Source organism: Neltuma alba, unplaced genomic scaffold, assembly GCF_004799145.2.
Source record: "Neltuma alba isolate B1F8T4 unplaced genomic scaffold, ASM479914v2 tig00001939_pilon, whole genome shotgun sequence".
Taxonomy (NCBI): domain Eukaryota; kingdom Viridiplantae; phylum Streptophyta; class Magnoliopsida; order Fabales; family Fabaceae; genus Neltuma; species Neltuma alba.
Window position 1 is genome coordinate 2580 of NW_021632678.1, and position 15079 is coordinate 17658.

The 15079-nt window shown below is 37.3% G+C and overlaps 1 protein-coding gene across 1 annotated transcript; it reads right to left on the minus strand.

Annotated features, from left to right (window-relative positions):
• Positions 1 to 4245: 4245 nt before the first annotated feature.
• On the minus strand, positions 4246 to 13642 carry LOC114714339 (N6-adenosine-methyltransferase non-catalytic subunit MTB). Its single transcript, XM_028899067.1, has 7 exons — positions 13344 to 13642; positions 10204 to 13150; positions 9795 to 9878; positions 9558 to 9662; positions 9314 to 9422; positions 5409 to 5560; positions 4246 to 4736 (listed from the first exon to the last, which is right to left on the minus strand). Exons 2-7 carry the CDS (start codon positions 12784 to 12786, stop codon positions 4326 to 4328), a joined length of 3444 nt encoding a protein of 1147 aa, XP_028754900.1. The 5' UTR covers positions 12787 to 13150; positions 13344 to 13642; the 3' UTR covers positions 4246 to 4325.
• Between the last annotated feature and the right edge of the window lie 1437 nt (positions 13643 to 15079).

Consider the following 15079-nt stretch of genomic DNA (forward strand, 5'->3'; position numbering starts at 1 on the left):
GGATACACACAACAGGAAGGCGTAGATTATGAAAATGCGTTCTCACCTGTTGTGCGTTTCAACTCTATTAGACTTATTCTAGCAATAGTAAATAGTTTAGACCTAGAATTACATTAGATGGATGTAAAAGCCGCATTCTTGAATAGTGATCTGGATGAAGAAATTTATATAGAACAACCATTAGGTTTCATTGAAAAAGAAAAGGAGAACAAAGTTTGTAAACTCAAAAGGTCCATTTATGGATTGAAACAATCATCCAGATAGTGGTATTTGAGGTTTCACAAAGCAATAACCTCATATGACTTCAAATGATAGATGAAGACTACTACGTCTACATTAAGCAGTTTGAGGGTAATTTTGTAATATTATCCTTATATGCAGATGATATACTATTGGCCAAAAATAGTCTAGATTTGGTGATAGCCATTAAAGAATGGCTTTCATCGAATTTTGAGATGAAAGATATGGGCGAAACAGAGTATATACTTGGAGTTAAGATCCAAAGAAATTGTTCAAAATGAATCCTCTATCTTTCACAAGAGAATTAGATCAACAAGATTCTTGAGTGATTCAACATGAAAGACTGCAATCCCATGAGTACCCCGGTTGCTACTGGAGTGGCCTTAAGTCCTGACATGTATCCCAAAACTGAGTCTGACAAAAAGAAAATGGAAAGAGTTCCATATGCCAGTGCTGTTGGCAGTTTGATGTACGCAATGATGTGTACAAGACCAGATATCTGTTATGTGGTGGGACTGGTAAGCAGATTCCAATCTAACCCCAGTAAAAAGCATTGGAAAGCAGTGAAGAGGATTCTGAGATACTTAAAGGGCACTTCTAATTATGCACTGCGCTACAAAGCAAGCGACCTGTGCCTTGTTGGGTACTTCGATACTGATGTAGGCCGAGATGAAGAAGAACGAAGGTCAACTTCAAGTTATACCTTCTTGCTAAACAATGGCGCTATATGTTGGAGCAGCAAGAAGCAAACGTGCATTGCCTTACATTCAATGGAAGTCGAGTTTGTGGCATGCACCGCAGTAGTACAAGAGGCTTTATAGCTGAAAAGGTTTATAGAACACCTTGGATTTGGAAACAAGAGTACCAATCCGGTGTTAGTACACAGTGACAACACTGCAGCTATGACCTATACTAAAGATCCTAAATATTACAGCAAAACCAAACACATTGACATCAAGTATAATTTTGTTAGAGAATATATAGCACAAAAGATTGTTACTATACAATACATTTCAACCAAATGTATGATAGCAAATCCTCTGACAAAGCCAATAGGCGAAAATGTTTTTAAAGAACATGTGCAAGCCCTTGGCATGCGTAAAGTATAATATGCAAACCTCATTAATGAAATTATATTTTTCCGTCATCACTTTATGTGTTTGTTCGAAAGTATACAATGTCTAGTATGTCATACAGGTTAAAAAGGTTGGCTCTCTCACATAGGCAACCGCCTTTAACACTCAGGTAGAGTGAGCAAAGATGAGACATTTGTGTTCACCAGTAAAGTAGCAAAGAATGTTGATATGGTGGGGAAGAAACACAAACTTTATGTTGCCTTGACTAAAGTGTAGCAAATCAAGATGAGATCCACGTTAATAAAGTTAGATCAAAATTTGGAATCCCACTTCCATAATACTTGTAGTGAAATAACAAACTCTTCAACATCGACATCGTAGATATGAGCAGAGATGAAGAATTTGGGTTTAGATACTAAGTGTGTCTGGACTTAAGTTTGTACGATGTTAATGATAAGTCCAAAATGACATATGCTTTTATAGTGAAAAAGTAACACCATAGCATGTGTTTCATAGCATATGTGCTAGAAGAATCGCAAAAGGCAAGCGAGTAAAAGATCCCTGCTTCATTGTTGTGTGAGTCCCAAGGAGGAATTATCCTCCTGTTGGTGTCCCTTGACTTTGACAATATCACGAAGATATGTTTCAGTGACTGCTACTTCGGCATGTGTCCTATGGTCATGATAGATGCGATCTAAAGTATTATGCTAGGAAAGCGATTGATTTATATCAAAGTAATATTTGGGCAAAAGGAAGATTAACTGCAATATACACATCTATGCTAGTGTCCGTAACATGTCCCTTATAACATTTTGTTGTCGTAAGTGTGAACACTAGACATACGAGAAAGGTAATCTGAGTCAAATATTGACTCGAGAGGGATTAGATTTACCATAAAAAAGTGTATATAGGTAAATCTAAGATATCTGTGGCATAACATTAAAATTCAAGCTACACAAAGGAGAGGGTGATTTGTGTTGATCCTATAAAAAGGATTTCTAGTACAGGGACCCAAGTGAAAACATCCTACCCACGCGGTCATAGCAAAGCACTAAGTATGAAATTGAGGGGAGACGAAGAGACTAGACCCACGACATCCAATCCACCAAGTGTGAGTGGGAGATGTAGGAAAATAGGTCAGTCCACCCTTGGTAGATTGGGCCCAAGCCCATTTGTATCGGGACTTTGATGCAAATAAATAGGAAATTTGGGTCTTAATTCGCCATTTTATATAAATTGCAAAAAAAATATATAAAAAGGAGGGACAGTTATCTCTTAACCGTGAGGAGGCAGTTTTACTTTCAAAAAAGTGAAGTTAATAAACAGCCAAGTGCATCATTTTCGCACGAATGAGTTTTGGTTTCCTCCCTCCTATTCTGACTTCTCCCTCTTTCCACAAAAGAGTGCATTTGCTATGTAACACTTATCCGAGTTCACTACCGTAACTAGACTTCCGCGTAGCTATCTAAAGGCGTGGAACACTCCAAGTATGCCCGAAAACCATTACATTGTCATCCTCACCACTGATCGCATTATCAATTATATCCTTGTTTAAGAAGGGGCATATTTAGTTTTTCTCTGAAACTTGATCATCGACAAAATTGGTGCACCAAACGCCTAGGACAATGTGATATCCTTTGGATGTTTGATATCAAGAGATATTTTGTCAAGGCTGAGGTGAGGTTAAAGAGAATTAAAAACTTTTTCTGAGCAGTAATGAACACTGATAACAAACATTTGACGAAGCCGTGACGTGTAAACCAGAAAAATATAAAAAGCTTCAACACTTCTTGAGCAGGGTAGGCCCTCATCAAATGGAGACATCCGCGTTTCATTTGAGCTTTCGGTACTATTTGAGATGGGATAAATGGAGAGAAAGGTAAGGAAAGAAAATTTTTAATAAACTCTATTTAAAATGTTGAAAAATGGCGTTTTAAAATTTTAATAGAAAAAATAATATAAAAGAGTAATAAAAATTAATTAAAAGCTTTTAACTCTAGTTTTTTTAATTTTTAAAATTGAGCTTATTAATATTTTCTATTCCCTCTCCTTTCATTCTTTCTTGTACCAAATAAACTCTTACCCCTTGCTTGAATTGAGAAAAAATTAGGGAGGAAAAAAAACTAAAGAGGAAAACATGAGGAGAAACAAAGTAGGAGAGAAAATAAAGTGAAACCCATGCCTCATTTTCTCTTCAAATTATGGAGAGATTCGGGAAGGAAAACAAGAATTCTATGACTATCCCTTGCTCTCTCTTCCTCTTTATATTTATTTTCTTTTATAATATTTAAAAAGTTATTCACTTTTTATTTTTTATCTTAAAATAATATTTTTATTAACTAATTTGGTTTTAGAATATAATAATCTGAAAAGATATCTAAACCCAATAACTTAATTTAAATTATTTGATGATGTTAATGTTAGCATAAATTTATTACAATATTTAATTTACTTTCAAATATGATATATTTTAATAAAAATATTTTAGTCATTTAGATATTTACTAATTTTTTTCCCTCTCTATTTCCTCTCATCTATCCAAGCAAGAGAGATCATATTGAAATCACTTATGAACACATTTTGCATAAATCAAGATAAAATTCCTCTCATATATTTATTTCGTATTCTGTAAATCACGACTGAAAAACTACCCAATATCTTCCCTCCAATTTTTCCTTTTGTGTATTTTCTCCCCTCCTTTTTTTTTTTCCTCCCAACTTTCTTTCTCGTCCAAAGAGAACATCAGTCTCCCGCTACAATCATTCCTAGTTTTAGTGCTTCTAAAGCGGAGGGAGAAATTTCAAGGCAAGCAAATGAAACGACATGTCGTCTTAGAATGCAAGCTCCGAACAGCTTCACATACGTGATGAATACCGAGTTGCCTGTATTGAATTAGGACGAGCACCAAATCCGACCTCCACAGCCAACGGACCAGAAAAATTTTCCCGCTTACATTAGTGGGGCCAATAAGTATGAGGATACATGCATTTTATAAGACCAAGCGTCATGCTACAACATATTCATTTGTCTGTATGACTCAAAATCTAAATAGCCTGGGGGTCCATTATATCCATACATGTCAAAAACTTTATTATCATCTGAAGGCACTAAAGAAGAGCCTTCTCTTCCTTTAAACCCATCAAGAGGCGAAGCCCAAGGAGTTCCCTCTTGATTCATTCCCAATGCAGTTGGATTCTGGGGTGAGTTCCCTGCAGCCCTTCTGTTTGAGGAACTCGACGTCAACGAAATAGACACTGATTGTTGCTGCTGCTGTTGCTGGTTCTTCATTGGTGACTTTGGACGTAGAGACTCAATTTCAGGCGTAGTCACAACCAAATGAGGTGCCTCAGGAGGCGGATTTCGTCCTCCACCTCCCTGCCATACTTTACCATCTTTATCTGTGAAATTCTTGGTATACGCCTGAATTCATACAAAAACCCAAAGGGTGTGGTGAATAAGCAAAGAGAACCCCAAAGACAAAGTATGGATAAGTAATACTTAATGCCGACAGCATTAAAGTGAAGAGCAATGAAATATTACTATCAACGGAGAAGCAGAGAACAAGACTCAAATCTTGTATCATTCAACCAAAAGAATTTCCAATGAAATCTTCAGAAAAGTACGCAATTTAACTAATTTATGACATCATATAATTAAAGACTGGAGTTCCATTACATCTGTTTTAGCCATCGAGTTCCTCTCAGGCCAGATTTATTTTGCATTCAATTCCAAAGAGAACGCTGGAAATCTTGTTTTTCCACTTTACACCCTTTCCTTATAGAAAGCTACAGTTTATTAGCAAGAAAAACCACACCATGTGACTCCCTCTCTACCACCCACCCTAGTAGGCCATGGCCCAAATCCTGATGGACATGAGTCCATCAGGTAAAGATATCCTAATGGAGTATCCATCAAGCAAATTTAAGTGCATATATCAACCAGATATCAAAACAAGTTAGAACGCACAAAAATGACTCGGTAAAAAAATTTGAAAAAAATCATAAATTAAAATAGAATGAGGATGAGACAAAATAACCAACTACAGTCTAAGTACACGGCATTTTGATAGGCCCTTCATTTCAAATTTCTCACCTCCGCATTGAAATTTGTAGATGACAGTCCTTTACCAACAGTTACCCAACCAGCTCGAATATTGTGGTCTTCACCAAAGAGTTCAAGCCTCCTCCTTCCAAGGGCAAAGTGCTCAATAATCCTATACATATCTTCAGGCTTTTGTGTTGAACCTGCAACATAAGAACAAGGATTTGATGAGATGTCCATTTCATGATTGCATATGAAGATTGGAATTATGAAGGAGCAAAGATAAAATGAATTTATAAATTGTTGAAACATCCTAGAAAGTGATTCTCTAATGGATCTATAATTCTAAGCAAATTAATATCAACGGCAATAATTATTGACGGCTGAATCTCCTTTCATATAATCACAATTTATTGCGCACTTGAATGCTTTCTCCTTTTTTGTACACACAACACTCCTGCCAAGTACTCCCTCCGGTCCTTATTATAAGGACTTTTAACCTGTCTCTTCATGTAAGATGTTCCATCTAACGTAGTAAATTTCTCCATCTGACATACCTAAAAAACTACAGAACTTTGTAATTAAACAAATTCTTCTAACTAATAACTTTTATTGAAGGTAATTTTGACATTTTATAAGAAATAACTAATTTTAAATAACTTCCTTAATTTACATAAAGTTATGATAGGAATTTTAAATAACTTCCTTAATTTAAATAAAGTTGTTAACAGGTGCTTATAAATAGTACTGGAGGGCGTAATGTTTTTAAATTTTAGTCTCTATAAATTAAGGCTTAACTTTCTCATCCCCTATTCTTAATTATCTGTTTAAAGCCACCCAACTGCACTCAATACTTCTCTAGTTCAGTTAATATACTAGAGCAGACAGCCATCCATATCCCACCCGTGGCCAACTAACTTGCCATTTCATATTTTTCTTTTTTAAACTAGACGCTCCAATCCTTAGTTTAAAGTTAGGAACCAAAAGCATGTGTTCACATCACTTCACACGCTTAAATAACACTACACTGTCACCTGATGATGGACTGGATTATATTTCACATTTTTTTAAGGACCTGGCTTTGAAGGGGGTCAAGCCATGTCCAAGAACTTAATGGTGAAAAAAATATCATGCTTAGTTCAACTTAAAATGAGAAACAACGAATAAACTGAACGAGTTGCCTAGAACTAGCTAGGCAAAGAAATAATTACCAAGTAACGATATAATAGCCTATGTGCAAATTTAAGCAACCGACCTACCCCTCAAATCTTTTACTTTGAACACTGAGCTTACAGTGCTAGGAAACAAGTGAGATAAAAAGTAGGGAAAAACATTAGGTTCTGAACGCAGTCAGTCTAGCAAATACTTTAAAACGGATAAATAAACAAAAATTATCAAAACAATAAAGACAGCTGCGACACTCAGAGAACTAATTAGAAATCTGAAAAAAGTCACTTTCTATGCATATGGATAAAGAGACAAACAAATTACTATGGTGCATGACTCTTATTCTCCATCTTCACTAAAGTCAGACATAAAATATTCGGTGTATATTATCCATTAGACAACAACAAAATTAATGGTTCTGGTGAGTTTAAAATTATTATGCTTATATCCACATTCCCTTCCTTTCTCCCTTTGTCTATCTCCCCCTCCCTCTTCTCTACTGTTGGCTTTACTAAGTGGGCTTACGCCATCAACATTTGACCAATTATTTTCTTGTTGCAATGGGCTAGCGCAAATCTTTTCACCTTTAACACAATCTCTTGCATCCTAGTGGTGCCCCTTCATCACTCAAACTTTTTTCCCCCAACCATCCCTCAAAGTCAATTAAATCAGCTGACACAATGTGCAGAAGATAGAATTAGTGTTTTAGTCTTGAAACCACCCTTGTGTTAATGGTTGTCTCCATAGTGATCCATCCTAAAATCAAAGGAGAATCTAAATGCTTACATATGTTATCCTTAGTTCAAATCTGCTTCCGCAGTACGTTTTTTTTTCCTACACCCTAATTGTCCTCTTCCTTTTCTTATTCAGCCATGAGAAGCCAAAAGTGTTCATTTCTTGCTCCTTTGGTTGCTCGAAACATCTCAACATCAATATCGCAGCACAAATAAATCCCCTTCTTACTTTCAAGGCACAAGACAGTTAAGAGACTTCGTTCAAACAATGTCAAGTTGAGAATGGAAACCTCTTCTTCCCTACATAACATGGCTTGTCAACACGTTTGGCAACATTCATCTCTTGCCTCCATCTATCCTTGTTCAGCCCACTTAACCTTTGGTAGATGGTTTCTAACCACTTGATGGGTCAGATTCTCCAATGGGTATTGGGCTATGGGTTAGTAAACTTAACCAGGCAGCTTTGAGATTCTCCACTTCGATGGCCTTTGGCATAGTGCATCAGCTAGGCTTTGTGGTGCAATTTTCAACTTAATACTTTCCTTTTCTTTCCCCACTGTACAACTTCAGTTACTTGATGATTTTATTACTTTAGCCTTCGATTTTGCCAAGTTTTCCCCAAAAAATGGTGGAAGCTTTGACTGATGATCTTTGGTAGATTACTTCTTAACTCCGTCTCCATTTCTATCTCTTCCTTCGAGCATCTTATAAATCTTCAAGTAGCCTCTTACAATTTCTTTCTATCATTTCTTTCATATCTTTATTCATGCATTTCAAGCCTCCCGTCGAGTCCCTCAAGTTGTCCTCTCATAAGTACATTCTTCCTTCCATCCTTTTATTCACTATATACCAAAACAAAATTTTTCGAGCACCAAATGATAGGAACTTGACTTTTTCTACAAAACAGGACAGACTGTGCTGGATATAGCTAAAATAACTCAGGCCACAAGGTCCTAATCATGTAAACACATCAATCAAAACAGCATTTATTAAACATAAGCCCAACCTAGAGAAACATCCTGGATAGTCCAGCACAGTAGCCTTCAAGCCTACAAGGCCATAAAGACCAATACATGCAACATTTGAATATTTTTTTCTATTACCCAGATTTCATCCACTATGTATGATAATTAACACACCGCATACCAAACCCCACCCAAAAACCTGCAGAACATCGATTTGGTTAAGTTCAGTAGTCTGGCTCGTTACAAAAGTCTATAACAGACAAATGATATACATCTGACTTCCGATTTACAAAGAAACAAGTTTATAGGAACATGCCATATTAGCAATCTTCCTCAGATTGTGCTCAGACAGTCATGTAAGTAGGCATTACTTGAAACATTGTTTTGCACTAACATATGAAAGTTTAATAAGAAAATGCAAAACATTGCCAACGCTTGAGTAGGGATGGGTATTTTTGGGAAATTGCAAGAATTTCGAAAGTCCTTTTGATTTTCATAGACCTCAGTTTTCTTTGGTCCCACGAAAATAAGCCATCAAAATTCCTACTCAAATTGAACCATACCGTTTTATTGGCTATGCTCAATCAGAAACCTGATATTCATTTGAACAGTTAAGTTCCTTAAAAACTCTTATGGCTATGCTGCTAATCTCATTTTAATAGAAGACATGGTGTATTGTTGCCACTTCCAAAAAAGTGTGAACTCCAATTCTCAACTAGTTATGTTCACTTTCTCAGTGACTTAATACCGTGAAAGTTGCAATTGTGAGTTGAATCACACAGCAACCAAAAATAACGATGATAATTACAACACAATTACTATCTAAGGCTAAGCCGATACCCATGCCATATCACAAACTAACTGAACGATCATGCCAAAAAAAAGAAGAAGAAGAAGAACTGATTCTTAAGTTCTAGCTTTTGCGAATACAAACAGATGCAAAGGCTGATTTTACAGACTTCAACAAGTCATCCCCAAAAGACGTAGCAGAATTTATAACTGAAAAGAAAGGAACTTAAGGGATTGAACAAAATATTACTAGTAGGAAAAAATGATTCTTTATTCCATGACCACAAATGATTATACTAACCATAAGGAGGTTCTTCTGCGATAATCACATCAGTGTCAATGTTGGCATGAATTATATGGCCATCAGTACTTCTACGAACAGTTCCTTTTATGCCCATCAAGCAGTGTTCCTTCACCACAATAAAATCAAACATTTCAAGGCAACATGCCATATTATCTATATAGCATTTAAGGAAAGAAAAAAAAAATCATGTTCGACTAGTTGGATGCAGCTGTAGTAGTACAAGATGTAAATTTAAACAGACCTTTGAATGCTGAAACAAAGTATGTGAATCATGCCGCAGTCCTGGAGTTGCATTATTTTTATTTGTCTTCACCCAACATATATCTTCACACCTACGGAATCCCCACTGTAGAACCCCACACAGAAAATGAAACAGAAAGAAATTAATCAGCAGAGCACATGAATAGAATATGATTAGAGCAGCAACCAACAATTAAAGTTCAGTTATAAATATGATTCCAATTTCCAGATGATGTACCTTCTTCAGACATTGACGGCCTTGTTCAAGGCCTACACCATCTCCCACCCAAAGGAAGATGAATGAAGGCGTGTCAGCTATAGCCTTAAGGAAAGAAAAGATGAAAAATAAATTAGATTTCTCAGCTAAAGATTAAAGTACAAATACAATGCACTTAATAGTGAAAAACAAAAAGGAAGGTGACCTTCAATAGTAATAAATCATGTTCTAGTACATACAATCAAATAGATTGTGCATAAGCCATTCTAATATGAGAGCACTCCAACAGGGAGTACAAAATCCGTAAAAGCACCAAGGAAAAGCAGAATCTCAAATTCCTTAATACATCATCAATTGCATGGCAAGAAATGATTATACAGAAACAGCCCTAACAGGAGAATGTGCTGCAAATATAGGGGGAAAATCTTACCTCAATCTTAAGATTCATTATTTCTTCAAATGTCCAGTACCCCATATGGTCAGCAACACCAGGAGCACGGTGAACATACTCTTCCCAGGGGGGATCCACAAGAATGACATCAAACTTAGTTCCAAAGAACTCAGGAGACAATTCAAACTCTTTCAGATCACATTTAAAATACATGGGAGGAGAAGCAGATTTTGCAACAATCTCATCCTTTTTCTGTATAAGCTCCCTAAGCTTAGGATAATCTTCTACAACGTTTGTTAGTTCAAGTTCCCGAATAAAATTCTGTGGCCTCATACCAGTGTCAACGAAGTTTTGAGAATAATCATTCTGTTCGCCTCTAGAAGGAGCTTTACCAGGAGCTCCACCACTTTTTGGAGGAACCCATCCCCCAGGAGATTTATCAGATGATGTTCCTCGAGTCATTTGTCCTGCAGGATTGAAGCCAGGACTAGATATGACAGGGGAAGCTCCTCTACCAGGGCCTGATTGGTTATAATACATTGCCGGGTTTGGGGGGTTCCCTAAGTTAGTAGGAAACCTTGGGCCACCAGGTGGCATGGGAGAAAGACCAGGTGGAACAGCTAACATATTCATATCAACACCTCGAGCACCTGGCCAAACTGGTGGACTAAATGGTGGAATGAAAACTCCAGGGGGTGGACCAGGAGCAGGTGACATGCCAGGGGTAAGAGACTGCATTGGTCCAGGTGGAGGCATTGCAAGAGGGCCAAATGGTGAACCTATCATTGGTAGTGGCATTCCAACTTGTTGGTTATCTCTTCCAGTTGGCCTAACCCTTCCTCCTCGACCAACCCTATTCCCTTTTACTCCATGTGGACCAGCTCTGTTGTATGATCCAGACTCTTGGTTTCCATGCTGAGACTGTGAACCACCACTGCTAGAACTTTGAGCCCCAGAACTACGACCAACCACAGCACCTTTCTGACTTCTCCCTCTTCCACCTTGAATGTCATAGTCATCATCAGTATATCTGTCCTTCCATTCTTCACTAGGAGTTCCAGCCCCACATAAATCACTCTTCCTTGCTTTGTCTTCATGCAGATATGACCATTGCTCATCACTTGCACCTGATTTAGCATCATATTGTTGATTTACTTCAGTTTTCCTATAGAAATTGGACACAGATTCTGCTTTCCCATAGTCAATAGGCTTGGTTTGGATCTCTATCACATCATAGTTGTCATTTGAAATTCCAAAATTTGATGAAGTTTTAACTGCCTCACCTCTACTTCCATCTTTTCTACCACCAGAGCGACCATGAGGCCTTTCATTGTCAATTCTCTCCCGACCATGTCTCGGCAATTCCCATTCTCTATTTTGATCAAAAACAACATCACTATTTTTTGACTCTTTATCAGTACTACTTGATTGCCTCCTTCTCCAACTCTCTTTAGAACTTTCTCGATCCTTATTCTTGTCATCCCTATAACCATCTTTCTCAAATTCCTTCCTTTTAAAGCTACTGCTCCTTTCATAATCAATATCTGAGTTTTCTGAATCTTGGTGACGTCTACCACTTCTCTCAGGCGTCTTGGATCTATTTGTGTGCCCGACTTCTCTTGATGTTTTATCCCTACCACGCATATTTCCATCTTCATCTACATTTAATTGCTTATCCCAACTTTCATCATAATTGGTGGCTGATCTCTGGTGCCTTGACTTATCATATCTGTCCCTTTCCAATCTGTCTTCCCGACTAACCTCTTGAGATTCTAACTTGCCTTTACTCTTGGCTCTCTCAAAATCAGCTCTTCTCTCTTCTTTATTGTTGGATTTGAAAATCTTATCACTAGAATCCAGCCCCCTGCCTTTACCCTCTCCAAGTTCATTTCTAGCAGATGCACTCTTCTCTCTATAACTCTCATACTTGGGATCAGAAGCCACGCCACTTCCAGCATCACCCTTTTCAGAATAATCATCCTCTAACTTCCCCATTGTGTCTGCTTCATCCCATTTTCTTCTTGAACTTCTTACTTGCTCAGAAGACCCATGACCTTTCTCTCTACTGCTTTCCCTCCTTTCTGGGACTTTGTGATCTTTGTCCACGCTTCCAAGCTCATCATGTAATTTGTCCTCATTATTTCTACTTCTATTCTGCGAACTATCATACTCCAAATGCTTTGAAGACATTTTTCTCCTCTCACATTCATCAGCACGACTATGCGCTCTACTGACTATCTTATTATCCCCACCATCTTGCTTGTCTGATTCTCCATCCTGATACAAACTGCTCAACTTTTCCAATGTGCTTTCCTCTTGCCTTTTCTTCAATTGTTTAGACCGCAAATCTTTCCTACAATCGTAATCATTGTCATCACTGTCAGCTCTGCTTGAGCCGCTAGACCTCTTCCTCGTCTCACCTCTATCACCAGAACTCTTTCTTCTTCCACTGCCACCTAAACCATCAATCTCTTCCACATTCCCCGATTTTCTTGACCTGCTTGACTTGTGCTTCTTCCTATCACTGTCCTCCCACTCATCATCACCAACCCTGTCACTCTTCACATCTGAGCTACCAACCTCCCGCTTCAAAAGACCACGAACGCTTTCAGGTGAATCCATTTTGGGCTGAACAAAGGTGAAAGAAAAATAACCCAACTAGTATTTCTCTTCACAATTCAGCTACCTTCCATTTAACAAGAATAAGTGAAAAAAAACACGTTGCCCCGAAAAAAATGAAACAATTGCGCAGATGAATCCCCAAAATTTTTCACTTAAAGATTGTGTCTGTATATACCCATGTATACTGAAGAAAAGAAAGCTTCGCCAAAATTTCACTATTTGCAACCCTAAGAAATAGAGCAGCCGTTTGGTTGAGTTCGGATGCTTGTGCTAATTAAAAACTAAAAGGCTGAAACTTAGCGAAGTGCAGCCCGCAAGAACCGAAGCAACATTGAGACTAGAGTTTGGTGCAGATATTCTCTTCCTGAAAAATTTAAAGCGAAAGTTAGAAATATATGAAAGAAAAATAGAGAGAAATGGGACAAGCAAACCAGAAATCTTGAAAATTTACATTGAGAATCCATTCAAAATACAAAAATTGTCCAAAAAGATGGACAATTGTCCAAAAACCATTCGAGCAAGAATAGACAGTCCTGATCAAAAATTGAAGGATTTACTTTGTTCGTATGATTCCCATGTAGACGAAGGCAGTGAGGCCGAGGATGCCAACGAGGTCCAGTTGCGGCGAGTCCATCAAAAGCTATTCCTCTAACAGTGCCCAAGATCCTTAATGTTCCAATTCTTGTCCCCTTCCATTCCACTTCTAACCTTCCTTGATTCTCCTGCTCAGTTCCCCACTTTCTTTTTCTCTCTCCCTATCGATTTTGTGGCTTCCTATCTCACTCTCGCTCGCAGCTCCACTCTGTCCCTGCTCCGTCGTCCGTCACTCTTGAGATGGCGCCGAGCAAAAAGAAGGGGACTGTTATAGGGTTCCAATAATTCACGGATATGGAAACAAGACCCAAGGAAAATAGTAACTTTCTCGAGCCCCTGGAAAGCTACACAGTACATTAGGTTAGCTTCATGAATTTTCATTTTCCCTTTTTTCTGAGCCACCAGGTTCATGAAAATTTTAAATTAATAACTAATATCGCCAAAAACTTATAAATTCTGGAATATGAATTAAAAGAAATATATCAATAATCAAAAGTAACAAAATAATCATACTCGATTGTTAATTTTTGAATATTTAAAAAGAAATTAAATCAAAAGATATGAAAATGCAAACTATTAATTACTTGAAATAAAAAGAGAAAATGACAAATAAAGACTCCTGAATTATTAAAATTACGAGGAGGCCACCTAAATAAGCTAAATTACCAAGAAAGACCCGGTCTCAGATTATAATTATGAAATCAGGCTAAAAAGACAGAAATACCCTTCTCTTTCTTCCATGACCCCATCTCTTTCTCTTTCCTTCTTTTCTTTCTCTCCGTCTTCATCCTTTTCTCCCTCTTCATCTCCCTTTCTCTCTTCTTCCTTCTATTCCTCTCCCTCTCAAAAACATTCATCTCCCACCTATACATTTATCAATATGATTAAGGTTGTGGCCATTCCCATTAATCTCTATTACAAAAAATATGGTGACTCATCGTTAATGCTGGTCGGCAGAAGTAATCAGATTCAAGTTGATAGCAATAGTATTCTGGAGATGGTATACATAATCAATATTGGAGAGGATGAGATTCAAGCTACCCAAGACGTTACAGGTATATATACTTCATGATTGGCATGGCATGGTCTTGGTGGGTTGCAGTGTGGTCACTGGGTTATACGGTGGAAGAGAATGAAACGTGAAGTTAATGATGGAAAATGTTAGTTGGAGGATGTTATAGTTAGTTTGAGATACACTTGTCACTGAATCTTGTAGAAACTGGTTGCTGTCAAAACACCTCTGGTTTTTTGTTATTTGACTTACTATTGTTGTAATTTTACTTAGTAGTATTGTAACTACAAATTGGTTAGTTTGATCACAGCGACATCACATGATAATCTGAAAGTGTCGGTATTTTGTTTATGGACAGAGCAATATTAACATTTACTATTTATAGTTGTTAATGGTATCAATATAGATCCATTTAATGTTCTAAATTGATGACAAACCTCTTCACAGACTTATAATTTCACTTATCACAGTTGTTATTTGGTTTTCCACTCTTGTCGATTGATTTTCATAACTTATCATTCGCCTTATTCAACTTGCCATAAATTACTTATCAGAACTTGTTATCTACTAAAGAAATCTGAAGATTCTGTCACTTGAAAAGAGAAAATTAAATTTTTATAAATTGCTTATCAGAAGTTGTCATTCGCCTTACTAAACTTGTCATTCGTCTTACTAAACTTGTCATTT

What these genes read in the sequence shown, in the direction of transcription:
- LOC114714339 (XM_028899067.1), bottom strand. Translation starts at nt 12,786, where the DNA reads ATGGATTCACCTGAAAGCGTTCGTGGTCTTTTGAAGCGGGAGGTTGGT. An exon ending in TAATGAATCTTAAGATTGAG is followed by an intron (nt 9,879 to 10,203) that starts GTAAGATTTTCC and finishes TCTTTCCTTAAG; the next exon opens with GCTATAGCTGACACGCCTTC. An exon ending in CTACAAATTTCAATGCGGAG is followed by an intron (nt 4,737 to 5,408) that starts GTGAGAAATTTG and finishes GTATGAATTCAG; the next exon opens with GCGTATACCAAGAATTTCAC.